This window comes from Coregonus clupeaformis, chromosome 28, assembly GCF_020615455.1.
Source record: "Coregonus clupeaformis isolate EN_2021a chromosome 28, ASM2061545v1, whole genome shotgun sequence".
Taxonomy (NCBI): Eukaryota; Metazoa; Chordata; class Actinopteri; order Salmoniformes; family Salmonidae; genus Coregonus; species Coregonus clupeaformis.
Window position 1 is genome coordinate 21956287 of NC_059219.1, and position 27216 is coordinate 21983502.

Below are 27216 nucleotides of genomic sequence, written 5' to 3' on the forward strand. Positions count from 1 at the left end.
TATGTTTATAACTATATGCAGTAAGTGGCCTAGCAGTAGTGATTAACGTGTTATTGGCACGCCCTGACTCATGGGACTCTTGTATGTTGAGTCAGGGTGTGGATATTCTATGTTAGTCTTTTCTATGTTTACGTTCTAGGTGTTCTATGTTTGGCCGGGTGTGATTCCCAATCAGAGACAGCTGTCGCTCGTTGTCTCTGATTGGGGATCATACTTAGGCAGCCTATTGGCACTCATTGGTGGTGGGATCTTGTTCCGTGTTAGAGGCTTGTATTGTGTTCAGCCTTAGGACTTCGTGTTTCGTTTGGTTTGTTGTTTTGTTCGTGTGTTTATCGGTGAAATAAACATGTATGCCTTTCACGCTGCGCCTTGGTCTGACCCGTCCTTAAACGCACGTGACAGTTATGGGTTAGATGGAATGATCTCCATAAGGGTGAGATAGGAGTCATATGATAGAGATAATACTATAGATTGTGAACTATTGCCCTATGATACTGTCTTATAGCTTCACTGTTTTATATCATTATATTCTCTCTATGTGTTGTAGCTTCACTGTTTTACATTATTGTATTCTCTCTATGTTTTGCATCATGATATTCACTTGAGTAGGAATGGGTCTCTTATTCTCAAATAGCTGTTTGTGTATAAGTCCAGGGTAATTAACAATGGACTGAGGCAAGGTGCAAGAATGTATACTCCCTACTGATGCATTTACATTTTAGTCATTTAGCAGACGCTCTTATCCAGAGCGACTTACAGTTAGTGAGTGCATACATTATTTTATTTTTCATACTGGCCCCCCGTGGGAATCGAACCCACAACCCTGCCGTTGCAAACGCCATGCTCTACCAACTGAGCTACATCCCTGCCGGCCATTCCCTCCCCTACCCTGGACCAATTGTGCGCCGCCCCATGGGTCTCCCGGTCGCGGCCGGCTACGACAGAGCCTGGATTCGAACCAGGATCTCTAGTGGCACAGCTAGCACTGCGATGCAGTGCCTTAGTCTTTATCTCCCGAGTGGCGCGGTGGTCTGATAAATGCCACAGAGACTCATTGTACGTCCTAGACTCAGGAAGGGGGAGGGCTTGTCTGGGAAAACAGAGGTCGAAGTGAGGATGACATCACGTGGGAACAACTCCCGTAAACCTGCGGCCTGAGGGTGAAGTCTGGGTACAAGAACGAAGAGGTGTATATAGACCCCAGCAGAACAGCATCCCAACGGTACAGTGATGAAGAGGTGTATATAGACCCCAGCAGAACAGCATCCCAACGGTACAGTGATGAAGAGGTGTATATAGACCCCAGCAGAACAGCATCCCAACGGTACAGTGATGAAGAGGTGTATATAGACCCCAGCAGAACAGCATCCCAACGGTACAGTGATGAAGAGGTGTATATAGACCCCAGCAGAACAGCATCCCAACGGTACAGTGATGAAGAGGTGTATATAGACCCCAGCAGAACAGCATCCCAACGGTACAGTGATGAAGAGGTGTATATAGACCCCAGCAGAACAGCATCCCAACGGTATAGTGATGAAGAGGTGTATATAGACCCCAGCAGAACAGCATCCCAACGGTACAGAGATGAAGAGGTGTATATAGACCCCAGCAGAACAGCATCCCAACGGTACAGTGATGAAGAGGTGTATATAGACCCCAGCAGAACAGCATCCCAACGGTACAGTGATGAAGAGGTGTATATAGACCCCAGCAGAACAGCATCCCAACGGTACAGTGATGAAGAGGTGTATATAGACCCCAGCAGAACAGCATCCCAACGGTATAGTGATGAAGAGGTGTATATAGACCCCAGCAGAACAGCATCCCAACGGTATAGTGATGAAGAGGTGTATATAGACCCCAGCAGAACAGCATCCCAACGGTACAGTGATGAAGAGGTGTATATAGACCCCAGCAGAACAGCATCCCAACGGTACAGTGATGAAGAGGTGTATATAGACCCCAGCAGAACAGCATCCCAACGGTACAGTGATGAAGAGGTGTATATAGACCCCAGCAGAACAGCATCCCAACGGTACAGTGATGAAGAGGTGTATATAGACCCCAGCAGAACAGCATCCCAACGGTACAGTAATGAAGAGGTGTATATAGACCCCAGCAGAACAGCATCCCAACGGTACAGTGATGAAGAGGTGTATATAGACCCCAGCAGAACAGCATCCCAACGGTACAGTGATGAAGAGGTGTATATAGACCCCAGCAGAACAGCATCCCAACGGTATAGAGTCAGGCTAAGGGAGAGTGGGAATCGTCATGTTATCAAACTTGGGGTTTTGCCATAGATGATTATGCATAGCTTAACGCATTCCTAATACTTGTCATATTAATGTTTTTGCTGTCACTCTCTTAGGAACCCGGAGGAGGAAGAGGAAGTCAAAATCTCCAGCTGAAATGACAGTATCAGTTGTACAACAGGAGGGGTGCTGGGAGATAGGGCGGGGGGGGAGGAAGAGTGTGCATAGTGGGATTATACATTTGATGCCAGGGCCTTATGCCATGGAAGCAGATTACATAGTCAGAGGCCATAAGTCTCTGAGGTGTAAACATAAAAACCAACGGAGAATATTAATCATGCTTTCTTTTCTGTACATTTATAAGTAATTTCAAAGTTGATATAATGTTGAACAGGATAGAGTTACTATTCAAAAAGGAGGGACTGTTGGATTCTAGCTTGAAATATACTTATTCATGTTACAATACTTATTGATTACTTTACATGTATAAGGAATGTACAGTTGAAGTCGGAAGTTTACATACACCTTAGCCAAATACATTTAAACTCAGTTTTTCACAATTCCTGACATTTAATCCTAGTAAAAATTCCCTGTTTTAGGTCATTTAGGATCACCACTTTATTTTAAGAATGTGAAATGTCAGAATAATAGTAGAGCGAATGATTTATTTAAGCTTTTATTTATTTCATCACATTCCCAGTGGGTCAGAAGTGTACATACACTCAATTAGTATTTGGTAGCATTGCCTTTAAATTGTTTAACTTGGGTCAAACGTTTAGGTAGCCTTCCACAAGCTTCGCACAATAAGTTGGGTGAATTTTGGCCCATTCCTCCTGACAGAGCTGGTGTAACGGAGTCAGGTTTGTAGGCCTCCTTGCTCGCACACGCTTTTTCAGATCTGCCCACAAATGTTCTATAGGATTGAGGTCAGGGCTTTGTGATGGCCACTCCAATACCTTGACTTTGTTGTCCTTAAGCCATTTGGCCACAACTTTGGAAGTATGCTTGGGGTCATTGTCCATTTGGAAGACCCATTTGCGACAAAGCTTTAACTTCCTGACTGATGTCTTGAGATGTTGCTTCAATATATCCACATCATTTTCCTTCCTCATCTATTTTGTGAAGTGCACCAGTCCCTCCTGCAGCAAAGCACCCCCACAGCATGATGCTGCCACCCCCGTGCTTCACGGTTGGGATGGTGTTCTTCGGCTTGCAAGCGTCCCCGTTTTTCCTCCAAACATAACGATGGTCATTATGGCCAAACAGTTCTATTTTTGTTTCATCAGACCAGAGGACATTTCTCCAAAAAGTACGATCTTTGTCCCCATGTGCAGTTGCAAACCGTAGTCTGGCTTTTTTATGGCAGTTTTGGAGCAGTGGCTTCTTCCTTGCTGAGCTGCCTTTCAGGTTATGTCGATATAGGACTCGTTTTACTGTGGATCTGTACCTGTTTCCTCCAGCATCTTCACAAGGTCCTTTGCTGTTGTTCTGGGATTGATTTGCACTTTTCGCACCAAAGTACGTTAATCTCTAGGAGACAGAACGCGTTTCCTTCCTGAGCGGTATGATGGCTGCGTGGTCCCATGGTGTTTATACTTGCGTACTATTGTTTGTACAGATGAACGTGGTACCTTCAGGCGTTTGGAAATTGCTCCGATGGATGAACCAGACTTGTGGAGGCCTACAATTTTTTTTCTGAGGTCTTGGCTGATTTCTTTTGATTTTCCCATGATGTCAAGCAAAGAGGCACTGAGTTTGAAGGTAGGCCTTGAAATACATCCACAGGTACACCTTCAATTGACTCAAATTATGTCAATTAGCCTATCAGAAGCTTCTAAAGCCATGACATCATTTTCTGGAATTTTCCAAGCTGTTTAAAGGCACAGTCAACTTAGTGTATGTTAACTTCTGACCCACTGGAATTGTGATACAGTGAATTATAGGTGAAATAATCTGTCTGTAAACAATTGTTGGAAAAATTACTTGTGTCATGCACAAAGTAGATGTACTAAACGACTTGCCAAAACTATAGTTTGTTAATAAGACATTTGTGGAGTGGTTGGAAAACGAGTTTTAATTACTCCCACCTAAGTGTATGTAAACTTCCGACTTCAAATGTATATGTTGGGATCAATGAAGGGTGGATAGGAATTTGGTGTATGGAAAGTTACTGATTGAGACAAGGAAAAATGCAGAGAGTTCATATTCTGTTCCTAAGGAGGGAGGCAAAGGGCAACAGTCTAGTTTCAGTTCCTGATAAGGCAGGCCAGCTGCAGAACTAGGGAGGAGCGAGGAATTCGGCTTGAGGTCAAGTCAACAGATGAAGTGATGATCATATCACCCAGACACTGTGGAGATCAGGTCATCTCTCCTAACTGTTGATCATATCCACCCAGACACTGTGGAGATCAGGTCATCTCTCCTAACCGTTGATCATATCACCCAGACACTGTGGAGATAAGGTCATCTCTCCTAACCGATGATCATATCACCCAGACACTGTGGAGATCAGGTCATCTCTCCTAACCGATGATCATATCACCCAGACACTGTGGAGATCAGGTCATCTCTCCTAACTGATGATCATATCACCCAGACACTGTGGAGATCAGGTCATCTCTCCTAACTGATGATCATATCACCCAGACACTGTGGAGATCAGGTAATCTCTCCTAACTGATGATCATATCACCCAGACACTGTGGAGATCAGGTCATCTCTCCTAACTGAGCAGCTGGTGAAGAATGAAACTGTCCAACAAAATGTTTCTACTTTCACTAGACACTAATTTCTCCACACCCACAGATGTTATGGAAATGTTCGTAAGGCCTATTGTAGTGTGAATCATTGGACCCATTATATTTAAAGAGCTCACAATGATACCAGCCCAACAACACTGACAAGTACTGTCATTTGACATTTAACAAGTGAACTGCCTCGCACACCACATTTAAAATCCGGAGCTTATTACTGCATGTCCAGTAGATAATTTGTTTGATCAGCTCAGTTGTAAATGTCAAATGCATAGTAAATGTCACAGAGACCTCTATGTACTGGAACTATTCCATGTATATCGGTTATCAACATCAGTGACTGGGAGGCATAACATTTAGTGGACTTACTAATAAGCCTAAATGAGAACATCCTCTGGCAACTTACCCCCAGCTGGAGGCTACATTTACCCCCAGGTGGAGGCTACATTTACCCCTGGTGGAGGCTACATTTACCCCCTGGTGGAGGCTACATTTACCCCCAGGTGGAGGCTACATTTACCCCCAGCTGGAGGCTACATTTGCCCCCAGGTGGAGGCTACATTTGCCCCCAGGTGGAGGCTACATTTACCCCCAGGTGGAGGCTACATTTACCCCCAGCTTGAGGCTACATTTACCCCCAGCTGGAGGCTACATTTACCCCCAGGTGGGGGCTACATTTACCCCCAGGTGGGGGCTACATTTACCCCCAGCTGGAGGCTACATTTGCCCAGGTGGAGGCTACATTAACCCCAGGTGGAGGCTACATTTACCCCCAGGTGGAGGCTACATTTACCCCCAGCTGGAGGCTACATTAACCCCAGGTGGAGGCTACATTTACCCCCAGCTGGAGGCTACATTTACCCCCAGGTGGAGGCTACATTTACCCCCAGGTGGGGGCTACATTTATTTCAAAAATACTACAGATCACGAATAAACCAAAGAAGGCCTATCTTTCCATGGCAGTATACGGCACACCTACCCATGGCAGTATACGGCACACCTACCCATGGCAGTATACGGCACACCTACCCATGGCAGTATACGGCACACCAACCCATGGCAGTATACGGCACACCTACCCATGGCAGTATACGGCACACCAACCCATGGCAGTATACGGCACACCAACCCATGGCAGTATACGGCACACCTACCCATGGCAGTATACGGCACACCTACCCATGGCAGTATACGGCACACCTACCCATGGCAGTATACGGCACACCTACCCATGGCAGTATACGGCACACCTACCCATGGCAGTATACGGCACACCTACCCATGGCAGTATATGGCACACCTACCCATGGCAGTATACGGCACACCTACCCATGGCAGTCTACGGCACACCTACCCATGGCAGTATACGGCACACCAACCCATGGCAGTCTACAGCACACCTACCCATGGCAGTATACGGCACACCTACCCATGGCAGTATACGGCACACCTACCCATGGCAGTATACGGCACACCTACCCATGGCAGTCTACAGCACACCTACCCATGGCAGTATACGGCACACCTACCCATGGCAGTATACAGCACACCTACCCATGGCAGTATACGGCACACCTACCCATGGCAGTATACGGCACACCTACCCATGGCAGTCTACAGCACACCTACCCATGGCAGTATATGGCACACCAACCCATGGCAGTATACGGCACACCAACCCATGGCAGTATACGGCACACCTACCCATGGCAGTATACGGCACACCTACCCATGGCAGTATATGGCACACCAACCCATGGCAGTATACGGCACACCTACCCATGGCAGTCTACGGCACACCTACCCATGGCAGTATACGGCACACCTACCCATGGCAGTATACGGCACACCTACCCATGGCAGTATACGGCACACCTACCCATGGCAGTATACGGCACACCTACCCATGGCAGTATACGGCACACCAACCCATGGCAGTATACGGCACACCAACCCATGGCAGTATACGGCACACCAACCCATGGCAGTATACGGCACACCAACCCATGGCAGTATACGGCACACCAACCCATGGCAGTATACGGCACACCTACCCATGGCAGTATACGGCACACCTACCCATGGCAGTATACAGCACACCTACCCATGGCAGTATACGGCACACCTACCCATGGCAGTATACGGCACACCAACCCATGGCAGTATACGGCACACCTACCCATGAGTAGGATGGAGTCTTTCTACCTGCTTCCTAATGATGGTGACTTTTATGTATAATTGATGAATGGGTTGTGCCCCAGGATACTTTTAAACCAGATTCACAAACTCACAATGACAGCATGTTGACCATTAATGCTGGATGCACAGAAATCAATCATGATCATTGAAACCATGAGGTCCAGACAGCTGGCCTTCGAGGAGGAAGTGCAGAATGCAATCCCTGTATAATTACACAACAGAGTTAATATGTTTCCTGTGGGTAATGTAATCCCTGTTGCTCTATCCAGACAATGGCATGTGGCCAAGTCCTGTTTGACATTTTGGTGACTCATCTGCATAGCCTTGTGTGTTATTAGTATTATGTTGATTAGCAATCAGGTCAGACAGTGCAACGGAAGAGAATTGGGACAGCAGGTGGAGACAGACTATGCTATGTTCGCATGAAATTACATTCATTTTATTTGTAAATATCTTAAATAAAAATGCTCACTTCATCTACAACAGTGTATGTGAAAGTGTGGTAGACCGCAAACTAAATGAAATATTTGTCATCATGTCACCTTGGACTGTTTTTAAGCCTGAATACATGAACGCATATTTAACATTCTTGTTAATAATGAATCTGTGTATTCATGTACATTTCTAACGGAAGTTAGACCGTGTTTGTAATGACTTCAAAAGCTCTAAGTAGAGCAGGAACAGTAGATATGAGTTGCGCTGCAGGGAGACATCTAAGAGCAGCCCATGGATATGTACCATCAATCTTCTGAAGCTTCTTCTTCAAAGTGGAAAAGCCACAACAGAAAATATGCCAGGACCTTAGCAGTGTAGTAGTGCAGTGCTTCTCTGTTTCTGTTTTCAGGTGTGGATTATGACAGTACTTGTTGTACATCCACCGGTCAAGGCATACCTACCAGGCTTCCACTAGAACCTCAGGGTGAACCGGTCAAGGCATACCTACCAGGCTTCCACTAGAACCTCAAGGTGAACCGGTCAAGGCATACCTACCAGGCTTCCACTAGAACCTCAGGGTGAACCGGTCAAGGCATAGCTACCAGGCTTCCACTAGAACCTCAGGGTGAACCGGTCAAGGCATACCTACCAGGCTTCCACTAGAACCTCAGGGTGAACCGGTCAAGGCATACCTACCAGGCTTCCACTAGAACCTCAGGGTGAACCGGTCAAGGCATACCTACCAGGCTTCCACTAGAACCTCAGGGTGAACCGGTCAAGGCATACCTACCAGGCTTCCACTAGAACCTCAGGGTGAACCGGTCAAGGCATACCTACCAGGCTTCCACTAGAACCTCAGGGTGAACCGGTCAAGGCATACCTACCAGGCTTCCACTAGAACCTCAGGGTGAACCGGTCAAGGCATACCTACCAGGCTTCCACTAGAACCTCAGGGTGAACCGGTCAAGGCATAGCTACCAGGCTTCCACTAGAACCTCAGGGTGAACCGGTCAAGGCATACCTACCAGGCTTCCACTAGAACCTCAGGGTGAACCGGTCAAGGCATACCTACCAGGCTTCCACTAGAACCTCAGGGTGAACCGGTCAAGGCATACCTACCAGGCTTCCACTAGAACCTCAGGGTGAACCGGTCAAGGCATACCTACCAGGCTTCCACTAGAACCTCAGGGTGAACCGGTCAAGGCATACCTACCAGGCTTCCACTAGAACCTCAGGGTGAACCGGTCAAGGCATACCTACCAGGCTTCCACTAGAACCTCAGGGTGAACCGGTCAAGGCATACCTACCAGGCTTCCACTAGAACCTCAGGGTGAACCGGTCAAGGCATACCAACCAGGCTTCCACTAGAACCTCAGGGTGAACCGGTCAAGGCATACCTACCAGGCTTCCACTAGAACCTCAGGGTGAAGAGGACACGGGAGAAATGCCAAAGTAAAGGTACTGGTATTATAATTAAAGAGCTCCATCTTCTGGGTTAGAACAGTTATGGCAGTTGTGACGACATCAAATCAAAGTGAATTGGTTGTGTACACAGTTTATTTTACATTTAAGTCATTTAGCAGACGCTCTTATCCAGAGCTTTCAACTTATGATAGCCAGTGGGACAACCGCTTTTTTTTTTTTTTTTTGGGTGGTGGGGGAAGAAGGATTACTTTATACTATTCCAGGTTTATCAGATGTTATAGCGGGTGCAGCGAAATGCTTGTGTTACTAGTTCCAAACAGTGCATCAAAAATGTCAAACAAGTATACAAATATTAATCCACTGATGACATACACTTTTATTTTGTTTTGGTATACATGCTGTTTTACATATTTATAACAAAACATGTAACGCTATTGTCTTTGCTATCGTCTTAGCAATAAAAAAACAAGCAACCGCAAAGGAATAACTTCTACAGAAGAATGATTTCTATTGCTATATGATATTTCAAAAACGTTTGAAATTCAAATTTCTTCAAGTTTAAATATTTTTAATTATACTTTACAATTTTACATCTAACAAACAAAATTTGACGTGTAATGCCTCATGGTGCAGTTTGAAGGAAGTTGAAGGTAGTTCGGTGAGTGATTGCTAACTAGCGTTAGCGCAATGACTGGGAGTCTATAGGTACAGCTAGCAGAAACATAAAAATGGTATTTATGAGTTCATGTGCCTCTGGGTAAGTAGAAAAAGGGCTTAGTTGCCAAAATTCAGCACTATCCCTTTAAGACTTTACCAATGGTAGTTATACTGTAGTACCTAGAGGGTCTGTTTCCTGGACACAGATTTAGCATAGTCCTGGACAGAGAAACATGCTGAATGGAGAATATCCATCAATAGTTATTTTTAGTCCAGGATTAGGCTGATATCTGTGTGGGCAACCGGCCCTTAATTATGATCCTTCAACTGTCACTAATCATACTTTTGAAATGTGTCAAGATTTAGGGTGTTACGGTATCCATATTAGGACAGCATCACATGTCCATGGAAGTTGTCCTAAAATGGATACCGTACCCCTGCCAACAGTCCTTTTCTCAGTGGTGCACAGAGCAATGGTTTAAAACAACAACGACCTGATATTAAAACCCAGAGACCAAATGCCATTTGCTCAGTTCAAAATACATCGCTAGCAGCTCAAAAGAATTGCACGGAAGAAAAGACAGCGGGTAAATGTTTACGCCCATTTGGTCACTCACTCTCCACATCTCACTACAACTACCACAGTGCATTAAGGCACCAGCCCTTTGAAATGAGCTGAGCGTAACCTTAACATAGGGCAACACATGGCAGCATGGGTCTGTGGGCTAGCATGCAACACACAACTTAAAATGGCAAAAACAGCCCAATAATCATTCCTATACACTCTCTTATTTTGTTAACATTGTATGGTTTTCAAACACATTCTAAGACCATAACACAGAATATCATCTGAGTAAGCCTATGGAAGTTGAGGTTTTCAGGTAGGGGGAAAATAAATCACGCCAAGGCATTTGCATCCAGCTGAAATAAGGCCAGGATGTCGAGCATGGCCTGTTTGATGTGTTTTCCAAAACGATGAGAGTCCTATTGGACAGAGAGGAAACAATTTAGAAAGGACATGTTCTAAAGGCAAGCTGATACAATAGAACTTTAGAATGGACACGTTCTAAGGCAAGCTGATACAATAGAACTTTAGAATGGACACGTTCTAAGGCAAGCTGATACAATAGAACTTTAGAATGGACACGTTCTAAGGCAAGCTGATACAATAGAACTTTAGAATGGACACGTTCTAAGGCAAGCTGATACAATATAACCTGTATGGAGAGGCAGTTGGTATCAATAGTGGCTGGTCAGCCATGAAATTCAGGTCTGTATGTTACCCAGGCGTTAGCGGTGTCTTTGTTTCAAGTGAGGACAGCTGATTGAAAGCAACATTCAAGATAGGCCATGTGGATCAGCCAACTCACCGTCTCAGGACTGGAGTGCTTGCTGGAGATATGGAAGTTAATGAGGTTTTCTCCCAAGATGATGTAGGACACACCATATCCATCATCTGCCACCTGACACAAAGAGAGAAACACAATCAGCGTGTGTAAAAGAGGATTACACGGCAGCACAGAGATAATTACACAAAATATTCTACTGTATTTTCAATTGCTAAATTTGAGAACTTGGGCCCTTTAAAATGTTATTATTTTCATTTAAGATTTGTTTTACAGGTTTTGCCCCACTATTTCTCAGATTCTACTGAGTTACAGTTCATATAAGGAAATCAGTCAAATGGAGTCAATTAATTATGCCCTAATCTATGGATTTCACATGACTGGTCAAAGATGCCTTAAAAAAAAAGGTAGGGGCGTGGATCAGAAAACCAGTCAGTATCTGGTGTGATCACCATTTGCCTCATGCAGATCACCATTTGCCTGACATCTCCTTCGCATAGAGTCGATCAGGCTGTTGATTGTGGCCTGTAGAATGTTGTCCCACTCCTCTCCAATGGCTGTGTGAAGTTGCTGGATATGGGCGGGAACTGAAACACGCTGTCGTACACATTGATCCAGAGCATCCCAAACATGTTCAATAGGTGACATGTCTGGTGAGTATGCAGGCCATGGAAAAACTGGGACATTTTCAGCTTCCAGGAATTGTGTACATGTCCTTGCTACCTGGGGCCGTGCATTATCATGCTGAAACATGAGGTGATGGCACGACAATGGGCCTCAGGATCTCGTCATGGTATCTCTGTGCATTCAAATTGCCATCAATAAAATGCACTCTGTTCACAACGTTGACATCAGCAAACCGCTCACCCCCACACGACGCCATAAATGTGGTCTGCGGTTGTGAGGCCGGTTGGACGCACTGCCATATTCTCTAAAATGACGTTGGAGGCAGCTTATGGTAGAGAACATTCAATTCTCTGGCAACAGCTCTGGTGGACATTCCTGCAGTCAGCATGCCAATTGCACGCTCCCTCAACTTGAGACATCTGTGGCATTGTGTTGTGTGACAAAACTGCACATTTTAGAGTGGCCTTTTATTGTCCCCAGCACAAGGTGCACCTGTGTAATGATCATGCTGTTTAATCAGCTTCTTGATATGCCACACCTGTCAGGTGGAAGGATTATCTTGGCAAAGGAGAAATGCTCACTAACAGGGATGTAAACAAATTTGTGCACAAAATTTGAGAGAAATAAGCTTTTTGTGCGTATGGACATTTCCGGGATCTTTTATTTCAGCTCATGAAACATGGGACCAACACTTTACATGTTGTGTTTATATTTTGTTCAGTGTATGTTGTTGTTTCACATTTAGATTTTATGAGCACCAGGATGAAGAACACAGACAATAAGATTGAGCAATTATGTTTTAAGGGGGCATTACACTCCCAAATCTGCTCTGAAAACATCTGACAATCTTTAATGTTACTTTAATGTAATATCCCTTTAATGCCTGATTCATTTTGAGTAAAGGGCCCTATTGAGGTGGTGCAGGGAACTCACCGGGCCAAAGCCTCCCCCGCTGGACACGTACTCTGGGTGTCTGGACAGGTCAAACAGCTCCACCTGCTGGAGGGGAGTCTGACTGGTGGACAACCTCCAGGGCTCCGACAGCACCTACAGGAGAGGACACACACGCACGCACGCGCACGCGCACACGCACACGCACACGCACACGCACACGCACACGCACACGCACACGCACACGCACACGCACACACACACACACACACACACACACACACACACACACACACACACACACACACACACACACACACACACACGCTTTAACATACAAACCAAAAAAAAAAAAGAGTACATCCACAAGTCAAAATGCTGCATGTGACCTCTTTGAGGAAGGCTGAGTCCTCTCCCAGGTACTTGGAGACCACGTAGAGACAGAAGAGGTGGCGGTCGATGCCTCCTCCGGTCATGGCCAACCGGTACAGGTGCTGGTGTCTCGTCGCAGCTTCCATCAACAGCTTCAGTCGCAGCTCTCTCTACAGAGAAGACAAGGAATGGTAGGAAGAGACAAGGAGACCATGTGAAAGAATGAAAGGGGATACCCTAGCACAACTCAATGCATTCAGCCGAAATGTGTCTTCCGCATTTAACTCAACCCCTCTGAGACAGAGCGGTGCGGGGGGGTAACAAGTAATGGTGAAATCCGTCTCTTTTGGCCAATCACACCCAGATATCACAATCTAACTGAAAAAAATTGGTTGAAGCATTTTTCTTTTGAAGAACGTTAAAAATATATATATTTAATGAGGACTGACCCACAACCTTTCAGTTCCTGTAATGCTCACAGAGGGTCCTTACCGGGGTGTCGTCCACCATGGAGCGGACGAAGGCACAGGTCTCCACGGTGCAGGAACGAACCGTCTCTGTGCGCCCCTCTCTGAACATGCGCGTCATGGACGCCTCGTACGTTAGACAGAATCTCCCCTTGTCCTGGAAGACAAATTCAATGTAATACAATTCAATAAACATTGTATTTATCCACTCAGGGGTGATTAAGGAAAATCAGGTTCACATTTTGTTTAGAGTAAAAACTCTGTTAACCAGCCAGTAATCTAGTTATAACATATTATAACTAGAGTATAGTCTCTGTTAACCAGCCAGTAATGTGTGGTTATAACATATTATAACTAGAGTATAGTCTCTGTTAACCAGCCAGTAATGTGTGGTTATAACATATTATAACTAGAGTATAGTCTCTGTTAACCAGCCAGTAATGTGGTTATAACATATTATAACTAGAGTTTAGTCTCTGTTAACCAGCCAGTAATGTGTGGTTATAACATATTATAACTAGAGTATAGTCTCAGTTAACCAGCCAGTAATGTGGTTATAACATATTATAACACATACAGTAGTAAGACATATAACAAGGTATTATACCTGTCGGCTAAAGTGTTACAGATTTTTCTTACTGGCACATTTTAGTCTTGTCATGTTTGGTAAATAAATAATACAAGTATATTTGTTATAGTTACTGTCCTTATTAAGGATGATTTTTATCTCCTCAAACTACAGATTGTTGACAGCTACTCACAGCATCACTGGTATTCATTCACATGTCCTAAGGAAGCTAAATTCCCAACCTGGGTTTTCATATATCCATCATTCCCTCCTTCCAATTGCCCAGTTGGCTAATCCTGGCTAATTAGCCAATGGAGTCATCCAATCAGCTGATCCTCTTCCTGTTGCCAGTCAACAGAGGCAGAGATAATGACCCTACCCTGAAGTGAGCCAGCTGCAGGGCGATCTGGATGAAGGCATCAGGGCTGGTGCGACACTTTTTGATCAGGCCCTTCCCGAAGCTGTTGAAGGGGATGATGTGGGAGTCAACGTCGTCTGCCAGGGCCTTGGCCACCATCAGCGAGCTGGCGATGGCCGTCTGACACTGAGGCACCGCACAGGGGGAACAAAGACACTCTGAATCAGCCCATTTCCCTTGGTCTCTGATGTATTTGATCAAAGAGCCTCAGTTGTTGATTTCATTTGAAGCTTTGAGATGAGACAGTTGAAGGGGGGGTCCTCAGAAAGGTGAGAGCTCTGGTGTAAAGGTGTGAAAACTGAAGGTCTTTCTAACATCCAAACTATTATCACACATGTACCAAACAAACAGGATCACTGGGGATCATGTTTGATCACTATAACAATGAAACAGAATGGAAAGGCTTGTGTGTGCATTAATGACATGCACTAATTGATAATAATTATGAAAACAATAAATAACTTTTGAAAAGGGGAACATCCCTACAACATTTTAGTTTAACCCAAACCCCCTGTGGTGGGCTACCTCAGCTGGGATGTTCCACTGCAGCCTCTGGGGGCCTGGGAGGGACGGGTGAGGGTTTCCTTTGCAGTGGCCTTCCTCTGTGTAACCCAGCTTGACAGGGTCCATCGACAGCACATGCTACAATTAGACAATAACGTCCTTTAGAGACATACATTTTTACATTTTAGTCATTTAGCAGATGCTCTTATCCAGAGCGACTTACAGTTAGTGAGTGCATACATTTTCATACTGGCCCCCCGTGGGAATCGAACCCACAACCCTGGCGTTGCAAGCGCCATGCTCTACCAACTGAGCTACACGGGGCCCAGACACCATTTGTCGTGCCAACGATCTATTCCTGATAACCTATACAGACACAGTGTAAACATTAACACAAACTAATGAAGAAGAAGAAAGGGGTGTACTCTGCTAGCTACCTCCCAGAGGTGCCCTATGATGGGGGCATCTGCCCAGCTGTGCTCCGCGTTCAGACCCATGGTCCCGTTCCTGAACACGATGAGGTTGAAGGACTTATCAAACCACCTACAGGAAAAATACACAAACCCAAAACAGTGCTTGAGCACGGAGTAAGCTACAAACTCCAGTATTTAATTATGATTTTTTTTTAAACATTTATTATACAAGTATTTTAATTCATAAGCGTTCATAACATTTATGAAAATGTCTAAACAATTTATAAGCATTCAGTAACATTCATAAGTAGTTATAACGGCTTATTCTTGAACATTTTTGTAAAGTGTAAAGTGTAGAATAAATGAGAGCCCAGGTAGATAACAATAATAATAATGTAATTTCCCACACTCAATCTGCATAATACGAAGGATTGGAGCCCTCTGTCTCACCTGTCGTAACATTTGCCGTGCAGCAGGGACTTGGCGTAGCTGTCCAGGGAGCGGACGGGATCGTCAGCCTTGTAACGCTGCTCTGTGTCGTCCAGGGTCACAAAGAAGGCAGCCTTCTCCACGGTGTCCAGGGCCTGCTGGTTCCTGCCCTGTCTCAGGTAGGCCTCGCGGGCTTCCGCCCAGGGCACCCTGCCAAGTGGGGTGAACATAACATTGGGGAAACTTTTTGATTAAATAATTTCTTATCACGGACAGTGGACTTTTACATCACCTTCAATATTTGGGTTGATCCAATTCAGTCTGCTTCAAGGTTTGTTTAAGGATTGTTTAATTACGTTAATTCTATCAAGTCACCATAGGGTTTTCTACCCTTTGGAGGGAGGAGCCTCCTCTTAGATTACATTACTTTCGGCCAATCGGCGTGATTTTAAACTACTTCAGCAAATAAGCAACGGACAGAGAATATTCCATGATACCCGATGTGATGTCGAGAGGGCGACTTAGAAGAAACTGACATTATGCACCTTTAAAGCTCGTATCTAGGTCGCGTTCATTAGGCACCAAACGGAAGAAAATGGACTGAAACGGGGAGGGGCTACCTGGACTCATCCAATGAGAAACACTCATTTTTATTTTCCATTTTTAAAAAACGTTTTCCGTTGCATGCTCTTATGAACAGGACCCTGGATGTGTATTTTCTGTACCAGTGTAGAATATATCCTGGGTCGTTCCATGTCATTTCAGCAAGCCATGACACCCACCATCTCAGATTGTTTCGAAATCGTTTCTAAAGTTAAAAACAGATGATAAGATAAGCATTCCTGCAACATTATTTTGTTTAAATATAATTTGATCTCTGAGAAATTAAGTTAGTTGATTGCACCCAAATTGGCCATTTTAAATTATAGGATTGATATAATATTAAATAAATCTAGAACATAACATCCGAATTGGACCCCCCCAAAATTCTAACAATTAGTAAGACATGAGGATTTCAAAGAAATGGTCAAAAGCCACCCACGGACCACCCACGCCAATCCCAACCCAACAACGAGTATACAACATCGGTTCTCTATTTATAACAAGTAGTATGGAGCTGCGGCTCTGAGTTTTGTTTCTTCATACTATGTAATGCATTCTCAGTGAATTTTGCGATGTTTTTTTCCCCCCTGTTCAGAGAAATTAGTCATTGATGTCCCCTCCTACTTCCTGATATGACCAGGTTCTGACCACTAGACCACTGTTCCTGCTATTTTTTTAAGAATCTCCCCCCACCCCCCATTAATTTTAAAGGGATAGGTCACCCAAATTACATTGGTTTTCTTAACCTGTAAGCAATCTATGGACAAGGTACGACACCAACCCATGCTTTGGTTTTGTTGACCTGGCCACTGTTTCCTGGCCAGAGTTTCACAGCGCTTCATATCCAAATCATCTCAAGTAACATAATTGAGTTGCACAATACAATTTTAGATACTTTAGGATGATTTGAACATGAAGCATGAAAATGCTAATATAGGTACCACTGACTTGCAGACTGTTTACAGGGTAAGGAAACCAATACGCAACTTTGTAATTTGGGTGAACTATCCCTTTAACAAACAAACAAACACCTAATAGCAGGAACAGCACCATCTAGTGGCCAGAACCTGGTAATATCAGGATATAGGATGAGACATAAATCTAACAACTTCATTGACAAATTTCTCTGAACAGGGGAAAAAAAACATCACCAAATTCACTGAGAATGCATTACATTAGGGCTGTGAAGATACCAGTATTGGAATATTTTTTCCACGGCAAAAATGAAAACACAAAGCAGACCAAATTCTTTGGTCCTTTAAAAACCTGCTGTAAGTAAAATATTGTGTGCTATAGCTTAGAAAAAAAATTAATGTGACTCTGGATGACAACATAATGATGTTTGTTTCCAACATTAGGGCTGTTTTCCTAAATAAGTTAAATCCGCTTCTTGATTTGTTTCCTTGCCACGATACTAACGAGGATCGCGATACTGGTATCGTCCCGGCCCTACATTACATAGGATGAAGGAACAATACTCCCAGCCGCAGCTCCATACAGAACTGATGTTGTATACCCGTTGTTGGGTTGGGATTGGCGTGGTTATGGGGGGGTCCGTGGGTGGCTTTTGAACATTTCTTTGAAATCCTCATGTCTTACTCATTGTTGGAATTTTTTGGGGTCCAAAACGTTGTTCTTGATTTATTGAATATTATATGAATCCTATAATTTAAAAAATGACAATTTGGGTGTAATCAATTAACTTAATTTCTCAGAAACGATTTCACAACAATCTGAGATGGTGGGTGCTTTTTTTAAGGTGAGTCTCAGTTGGTAGAGCATGGCGCTCGTCACGCCAGGATCTTCAGTTCCATTTCTAGCTGGGGGGGGTCGGCCCGTAGGAAAATGTGTCGCTTCAGATAAAAGCGTTAATACGCGTAGCGTCGGCGTACCTGTCCCCAGCAGTGAGGGCGGCCAGGGTCTCCTCCCCCGGCTGGGGTTCAGAGGGGTCAGCCAGGATGCGCTCCATCTGCTGCTCTACGGCCCTGGGCGACAGCACCTGACCGTCGTAGAACATGGCCACTTTGAAGTAGCGCCCCCGGTGGTACACCACGATGTGCCTGCTGTCCCGCATATGCTGGATGGTGTCTGGACAAGCACAAGGGGTAGGGAGGGACAACTTTGTGTAACTTCCAACAAATTCACAACAAGAATATGATTATGGCTTAAAGGAGCTCTGATAAATTTTTCACACAATTTGGACCTACTGAAGAATTTGCACAAAAAAAAAAAGGGGGGAAACTGCAGTACTACACTATGTCTAAAAAGGGGTTTTCTAGAAACTAAGACAGAGTATCGAGGAGATACCTTGGAGAGACTAAATGTGGTTTGAACTGTTGTTTCAAGCGAAAGATTTGGAGAGTGTTCTCTAAAGCACAAACTATGGTTGGTGTAATTTCCAAGCAGCATTGAGAACTGCACTGGGATTCTTTAGCATGAAACAAAAATTAAAACACACAATGAAGAGGATCGCAATGAAACATGGGAGTCTATGGGGGTCTAATTCAGGACACTTTGGAGCCTCGGTCACAAAAAAAAAGCGTGTTTTATTCCAGGGCCTGAATAGCCAATCTGTTATGTAAACTTGGCACTGAGCAAACAGCTCCATCCTGTGATGCCATTTGGCCTGTATGAAAGTGCCCATTGACTGGATATATTTGTGCACAGTCTGCGTACATTTAATGTACACTCGTAGGTTGCTAAATAATAGAATGATTAAATAATCTGTTCAATCCGCATTTGGTTTCCACACATTCTATGGTTCTTAGAACTGCTTTAGTCTGTGTGATTGAGAGACTGGGGAGGAAGAAGTGGCCATCTACCTGTATCTAGGCCTGGGATACGACTGGTGTTGAACATACGCTCATATTGGGCTGAGCACATTGGAATGGTATTTTGAAGCATGAGCTGAAAGGCAAATAGAAAAAAATGAAAAATGACCAAAGCACAAAAAGCCTGCTCTCCTAGAAACTGATGGGAGGGGGGCAACAGGGGGAGGGGGGAACCAGAACGGCTCACCTGCTCTCCTAGAAACTGATGGGAGGGGGCTACGGGGGGGGTGATGGAGGAACCAGAACGGCTCACCTGCTCTCCTAGAAACTGATGGGAGGGGGCTAGAGGGGGAGGGGTGATGGAGGAACCAGAACGGCTCACCTGCTCTCCTAGAAACTGATGGGGAGGGGGCTACGGGGGGGTGATGGAGGAACCAGAACGGCTCACAGAAGAGAAGAGAAAGAAAGACAGATGGAAGGGGATTTGAAGGGTTTGAGATAGCTGATCCTATTTCACCAGCATGTTACAGACCTGATAAATTCACTCGTCTGGGTCAAAATAAACTATATTTCTGTACAATAACCCTAAGTGTAGATAAGGACTTACAATCACCTACAGCGTCAGACAGTACCAAACAGTTATGAATGCAGGCCAAATGGGTGATACATGAGTTTGTATTCATGGAACATGCTGGTGAAACGGGCATGGCTGGTGAGGAATTCTATGGGGACAGAAAAGGGGGTGGGATAAGGGTGGGGTATGCTGGATCCAAAGCTCGTCTGTGACAATAACGCTCCCTCCTCTTACCCCGTTCCAGGCCTGGGAGGCGGGACGTATTGAACAAGCGCTCCCATTGGGCGGAGCAAAGAGGAACTCTTTTATCCAGTGCAAAGAGCTGCACCAGAGATAACATCCCGTCCGCAAGTGTGAAACAGAAACAGTGATATTTATGTCATTTGGTATTAAATAGGGAAGAGGAATACACATTAGGGTCATAAAGAAAATAACACTTAGATGAGAAGCAGTGACCAAAAGTGAAGGCTCTTTACCGGTTTGATCTGTGCTCGGTCCAGCATTCTCCTGTACAGCATGATGGCATGGATAGCATTGCCTGCCCGAGCGGCCTGCAGACTGGTGGGAAACACATACAGGAAGTCCTAAGAGAGAGGGAGTGAGAATGGAGAAAAAGCTGACAATCAACTGAATGAATGAATGAATGAAAAATAGATCGACAACGGATAAAGATAAATATTGACAAGAGATAATCAGATCAAATACTCTGATGAATTGCCAAATTGGTAAACATCCATAAACACATAATAATATTAACGACACATAATGTTGTCAGACAGTACAGTAAGAAAATAGACTAAAACTGCTTCTCCAATAGAAATCCCCGATCAAACTTGTAGGCGATGTCATAGAGGGCTTGGCTAGCTAAGCTCATGTGTAGAAACACATCATCGGTTCTAACGGTCGTCTCGCGCCAAAACTGCGGAACGTGCAGGCCTTAAACTCAAAGGTACTGTTTTTGATGAAAATTCAAAATGTGTCAGTTTGTCACTTTCATGAGGTTGGAGTAATAGAATGTTCCAACTACTTAAGACATTGGCTCGAATCTAGGTTGTGCCTTTAGATTTCGACAAAATTAACAACTAAGGAATAATTTTGCACTTCTCAAACCCATTTCTGTTTGATCTGTTTCGCAAGCGTTCCCGGAAGTTTGGCGATGTTGCGCCTCTGGGTTTAGAAACTCTGTGATACTATTACCCCCTCATTCGTAGCAGCTTGACGATATACAATGCTAGTACTGACTCTTACCATTGCATAGTAGTTGCTGTTGACCATGATTGGTCCACGGCCTCTTAGGTAGATGTACTCCTCCCACCAGTCACTGACCTGAGAACAGCCAGACATGTCAGATCATTCGAAAAGCTATGGAAAATGTTTTAAGCTATCTAAGAAAATCTGATGAAAAACATATTTAATTAATGTGACTTACATAGTTTGTAGCCCACCAAGATTTGAGTTTCAGGTACCACTGAAGTCTAGGACCCAGGCCTTTCTCAAAATCCTTGGCGAGACCCTCCATCCTCAAGTACTGTTCGTCGTCCATGAGAGGACGGGCAGATTCAAGGTACTAGCAGAGGAAACATGTATGACAATCTAACATGGCACACCTTCAGGAGTTCTATAAATCGCCACATTGTACCCATCTAGTAAATGGTTGTGATGGATAAAGCTGCGATTTGCTTTGTTCCTGTTGCTCACTCTATTGATGGTGTCCTTCACTGAGGGCAGAGGGAGCTGTGGTAACGATGTCTGGAAGCTGTACAACTGGGGATTTCGCCTGCCGGAGAAGATCTTCACCAGTACCTGCACTCACAATTATGGGTCTGTTAAAGGAGAAGTCTACCTTCAAATAAAAGGTTCATTTTTTTTTCCCCCCAGTCTTTTGTCTATTTGGTCGGGGGGAAATATTTCTGACATAGTTATGAGCTTTCTAGGTATCATATTTCTGTAGCCCCACCTCTACCCGGCATTGGTTTCCCCACAGGGCAACACGTGACATGGTTGTTTGCAGTCGACTCACCAGCCAGATGCGTGTCCTCCACGGCACGGTGCCATGACAGGCATACATCCATCCATGCCAGGAGAGCAGCCACTTGAGTGCAGTTCGCATGGTGAAGAAGACAGCCACCCAGAGCCCTGTGCCAACTAGCACCCCGCCAACCACCTGCTGGTTCTCAAAGGACATGTAGCGACTACAAGGAGAGAGGCAAAGCATCCCTTACTGCCCATAAACATGCTAAAATGTAATTGTATCTATGGGATAGCGAGTGAGTGAGTTGAGACTTTACCTAACAGGCAGGTGAGCACCCACTTTGGTGAACAGTGCGAAGGAAGGGTCAGCTTGGACGTACTTTGCCCTCCCCATGTACAACCCCACCACTAACATCAGGCCGGTGGGACTGCCAGGGTACACACCGGTCATCACCCCATTCTGTGAAGGAAATGATATTCAGCTGTTTGACACATCAACATCACTGTTTGTTTGTTTGTATTTATGTCGTCTGCTGTCGTTTTATGTCTGGTATAACTTGGTACTGCTATGCCTGGCGGCAATTTCCCTTGAGACAAAGCACCTTGAAGCGGATAAACTTTTTCTTCCAGGAGTGCAGGCCAGACAGGTAGATTTGTCTCAGGGCCTCGTGGCTCAGCTGCAGATCAATGCCGTCTGGAGAGACGGTGAACTGGAACGCCACAGCCTGGTGAGCTTCTGCCATGACTCTGCCAGAGGTTCTCTACAGTCGAAAACACATGACAAAACATCACCAAAACACACAGTCCCTTCATCACAAGATAAAACCTGAAGCACACTGGCTACTAGAATAAAATGACCTTCTCTGGTAAGCTACTTAGCGAGAAAGGACCCACCCACTCATGAGCTACTTAGCTAGAAAGGACCCACCCACTCTCATGAGCTACATAGAAAGGACCTTCTCTCAAACAGATGTGACAAGTGGGTGGGAAGCATTTGTTCCATTCAGTGAGCAAAAATCTAGCAACGTAATGGTGTGATAAAGCAGGACTATTTGAGTTTGGCCAATGACAGATGCGCAGCACGACTGCATAAAAGACAGCCTGAAACGCAACCACACTGTATCAACAGAACCATGGTCTCCAAGCAAGATATCAGCACAGACAGAAGGGGTCAGTTATAAATATATTTGATGTCAGCTAACGTTAGCTAGCTAACGTTAATGCCGAGTCAACTTTGTGAATTCCAAGGCAGAGATACTAGCCAGTTGCCTTGTTTGGTTAATATAGCTAATTGTTGTGACATTCATCTGTTAACTAACAGACCGCTTGTTCTGCCATTACCTAACTAACTAGCTAGCTAGGTAGCTAACTGGCAGCAAATTGTGGGAAGCGCTGGCTAGTTAGCTATGTTAACGTTAGACAGCTAGCTAGCTAAATAGTTTGATAGCAGGTGAAATCAACAATCAAACTCACATAGTATCTTCAAATGACTCCTTTCAAATATATTTTAGTACAAATACATTTCAGCTGCGATTTCAACGACACCAACTTAGCTAGCTACTACACGCTGGGCTACGTCGGACGCTCTGGCACGTTCCAGGTTGCATAGATAGGACATATTGAAGGCTGACTGTCTATCCGATGGGGCCAGGGTTCCGGTCTAGAAGCACGGTTTCGACTGCTCCTACAGTTTGGCTTCGGTACTGCAGTATAACTGACACCCGGCCCAGAATTCCATACACAGCCACATAGAAAAGTCAGATTTGAAAATTCCTTATAAAGACACTTTAGCAGTGCTTGACTTGGGCAGGAGCTCACCAGAGCTGAGTACCGGCACCTCACATTTTCTACTGCTTGAGCTCCTGTTCCTCTTAAGGAATATTAGCTCAAAAGTATTGTGGAGCTCCTGCACCTAAAATTAGTACCGGAACCTATTTCAGTCCAAGTAAAACACTGCACTTTAGTCATCACCTTTGTGCACAAAACATCCATTGAATTATTCAAATAATTGTCACTGAGGCAGATACATTTTTTTCATCACTCACAGCCAAAGATATTAACGTTATATTCATCCGATGTCTGCCATGTTTTTGGATGACGTGATGACCTAGTCGCTGCTTGCGCTGCGCCCTGTGCGCGGCACAGTGGGCTGTCTAGCGCCTGCCTATCCTTTCTTTGGATTGGTGGATACATCTCATTATTTTAATTCTTTTTGAATATTTGATGAGGGTTGTTGACAACAACCACCTGTTTTCAATGGAGAGAGATGCTATGCTACAAGCCTCATGCCATGTATATGCATAACCATCTCGAGACAACTCCGATATAAAGTGTTTTTTCTCAAAGTTGCCGGGATGCCACGTGTCCTACATATCAGTAGCTCGTAACAACTTGAGTGTTACGAAACATCTATTCGATCAAATAAACCTCACTGAGCAAATAAGCCATTCCATTTTTGGTTGACCAAATTCGACACTCATTGACCTCCATACAAAAACTCCTTGCTTGGTGAGCAAAACAACGCCACCTGCTGGAGTTGCGCCTCTCTCTTCCTCTCTGGTGCTAGTGCACTTCTTCTTCTTCCGTGAGGCCAACGGCCTGGGAGGACGGGACACCACCGCTCAACACACCCTGTAACTCTTCTGAAGTCAAATCTCGTACACCCAAATACATATCTGCAGCTGCCACCACAACCTCTATTTTCTGCGACTTACGTTCCATCCCTGCGGTACAGTTGATAACCATTGCTATAAACTCTAAGAAGCCAATCTTACTGAAGCATATGTCATTCGTTGGCCTGTCCCTCTGTGTTGGCACAGATCTACTACTCACAGGGATCCTCTCAGGACCCTTGACCCATCTTCCTCTACTTTCTTCCCAGCCTCAGCATACGACACCCTCTGCATTGCTCTAACCCCGGTAACCTCAACCTGCCTCTCTCGCACCGGACACTTCTGATTCCCAGCACCATGGGCACCCCTACAATTAACACATACCACTTCTTTACCTATACTACACATTCCTTTGTCTCATTGCCCTTCTACACACCTAGGAGCCACCCTCCTACACACTGCTGCCACATGCCCATAACCTTGACACCTGTAACAACGTAATGGATTCGGCACAAAATCTCATACGGGATAACTGAAATATCCTAACATCACTTTGTCGGACAAAGACTCAACATCAAAACTCAAAAGAACAGACAATGACTCTTCTGTTTCACCACTTACGCCACCCTGTCTGCGTCGCACCAAAAAACGAGCATCACAAACACCAGGAATCTTCCCCTTCATCTGGTCCACCTTCACATTTACCGCTACCCCAGTAATCACTCCTTTCAATGGCGCCCTGTTCTTGAGAGAAAAACAAGTCACCGCTCTTGTCCTTATTCGTGTGGCGTGGAGCGCAGACTCCCTCTGACCAACAGAAACACAGACAATTATCACAAGCCCACTTCGGGTTACCTTCACCGACTCCTCAGCACCCAACTCCATTTTCACCCACCCTGAAACCACATATGAATCAGACAAAAGGCAGGGGTCCACTTTCTCCAAAAATGTCACTCCTACCGTAACAGACTCATCTTTATCCTGACCATCGGTGCAAGGCTCGGGCTCCAAGAACCTCCCCAAACCTGCCACCTCTGGTAATTCGCCCTCATTCACTTCTATTTCGCCTCCAGAACTGGATCCGGCGGACAGCTCACACTTCTTAGACCTACCATCTCCCTTTTTTCCCCCCACCATCTTCAACAGATTCAATCCCACCCTCTGCCTCTCTCACTGTCTTCAACCTCCACCTCTCTCTTTCCTTCCATTCTTCCTACGTATTCCAAGTATACGTCTCCTTGTGATAATACTGCACTTCTCCTAACATCTCATTCTGGCCCTCTCTAGGGACTCCGTTTCCTCCTCCCTTGATCAAAGTCGCTATGACCGGAACTCGATGCTAGTGCACATGTGATGTTGGTCCTTATAACCCGGATATAGACGGTCCATGTATCGGCGTATGCGAACGTGAGTAGATTACCTTGAAAACTAAGGTTGGACATCTTGGACGCCGTCTCCAGTTGTTATTATACCTCAGTGGTCTAGGCTGGGCAGATGAACCCGTATGGATGTAAATCATTGACATAATGATTTGAGCGTGTAGAATAGATTTGTAGTTGTAAACACAATTTGGAAGTGTGTAACTGAGTTGTGAACGTGTAGTTCTAATCGCATTCGCAAACTTGTAAGTTAATATTTGCGAGCAATAATTGCATCTGTACACCTGCGAATGTCAATTTCGCACACTCAGACTTTTGGCAGTACTTTAGCGCCCTACCGTGAAAAAAGGATTTGTAGATGTGCAAGCAAGGAGAGAGAGAGCAGAAGCTCTGGGAGGTGGGACCTGTTTCTTCTAACCAATTAGACTGGTTGGTTGGTGACAGCTCACATGGGCCGTGTTGTCTAGCACAACCACCTGTCAATCACGATGTGCGTCACCAGTTTACCACAGAATCCCAGCTGTTAGCTGTCATAGTGGGTAAGTTTAAATGTCTTTCTTTTATGACTAGGTAGCAAGTTTTTTTCTTCTTCTTTGTAATACATTTTTGGAAGCTATTGTCCAAGTCATTGTCATTAAGCATTTGTAACTCTAACGTTTTAGTCTGAAACTAGCTACCAAAATCGATTCCTCATGGGGATTCCACCCTGTGCCTTTCTCTCTGCTTCCACCATTCCTCATGGGGAGCCAACCCTGTGCCTTTCTCTCTGCTTCCACCATTCCTCATGGGGAGCCCACCCTGTGCCTTTCTCTCTGCTTCCACCATTCCTCATGGGGAGCCCACCCTGTGCCTTTCTCTCTGCTTCCACCATTCCTCATGGGGATTCCACCCTGTGCCTTTCTCTCTGCTTCCACCATTCCTCATGGGGAGCCCACCCTGTGCCTTTCTCTCTGCTTCCACCATTCCTCATGGGGTATTCCACCCTGTGCCTTTCTCTCTGCTTCCACCATTCCTCATGGGGTATTCCACCCTGTGCCTTTCTCTCTGCTTCCACCATTCCTCATGGGGAGCCACCCTGTGCCTTTCTCTCTGCTTCCACCATTCCTCATGGGGTATTCCACCCTGTGCCTTTCTCTCTGCTTCCACCATTCCTCATGGGGAGCCCACCCTGTGCCTTTCTCTCTGCTTCCACCATTCCTCATGGGGAGCCCACCCTGTGCCTTTCTCTCTGCTTCCACCATTCCTCATGGGGAGCCCACCCTGTGCCTTTCTCTCTGCTTCCACCATTCCTCATGGGGTATTCCACCCTGTGCCTTCCTTCTTTTCTTCCCATTCCTTCCCTATATTCCTTACCAGGAAGTCAACCGGGTCTATGAATCCCCCTTACTATTATTGGTATTTCTACAATTTCTCCCTGTCTATATTGCTTAGGTACTCTTTCATACGCTCTCCTAATTTCAGTAAGGGCCTCCTGCATAACTATTGCCACTTGATTCCTTTTATGTCGGAGCCCATCTTGTACCCTCCCTGTTGCTTTTAACACC

General features: G+C 45.1%; 2 protein-coding genes across 5 annotated transcripts in view; one reads left to right on the top strand and one right to left on the bottom strand.

Moving 5' to 3' along the window:
* Positions 1-9422: 9422 nt before the first annotated feature.
* LOC121546394 (carnitine O-palmitoyltransferase 1, liver isoform) lies at positions 9423-23782 on the bottom strand. Of its 3 annotated transcripts, none has more exons than XM_041857654.2 (19): positions 23727-23782; positions 22284-22442; positions 21999-22141; positions 21731-21902; positions 21409-21513; positions 21140-21277; positions 20959-21036; positions 20187-20294; positions 19188-19272; positions 18258-18453; positions 15784-15972; positions 15358-15463; positions 14942-15058; positions 14378-14542; positions 13456-13587; positions 12981-13133; positions 12634-12747; positions 11098-11190; positions 9423-10711 (listed from the first exon to the last, which is right to left on the bottom strand). In XM_041857654.2, the coding sequence occupies exons 1-19, from the start codon at positions 23751-23753 to the stop codon at positions 10625-10627; spliced, it is 2367 nt and encodes a 788-aa protein (XP_041713588.2). In that variant the 5' UTR covers positions 23754-23782; the 3' UTR covers positions 9423-10624. The 3 variants fall into 3 exon arrangements, with proteins under 3 accessions (XP_041713588.2, XP_041713587.2, XP_041713589.2); XM_041857653.2 differs by lacking the exon at positions 19188-19272 and adding an exon at positions 19945-20032; XM_041857655.2 differs by lacking the exons at positions 19188-19272; positions 23727-23782 and adding exons at positions 19945-20032; positions 23155-23308.
* The window catches only part of cars1 (cysteinyl-tRNA synthetase 1), a 29636-nt gene continuing 25169 nt past the window's right edge, over positions 22750-27216 (top strand). Inside the window, exon 1 of one of the 2 annotated variants that reach the window (XM_041857649.2) lies at positions 22750-22851. In XM_041857649.2, coding sequence (XP_041713583.1) covers positions 22815-22851 — 37 coding nt within the window. In that variant the 5' untranslated portion in view covers positions 22750-22814. Of the gene's footprint in view, positions 22852-25640; positions 25701-27216 lie in introns of those variants that run through there. The other variant, XM_041857651.2, reaches the window with a different exon arrangement.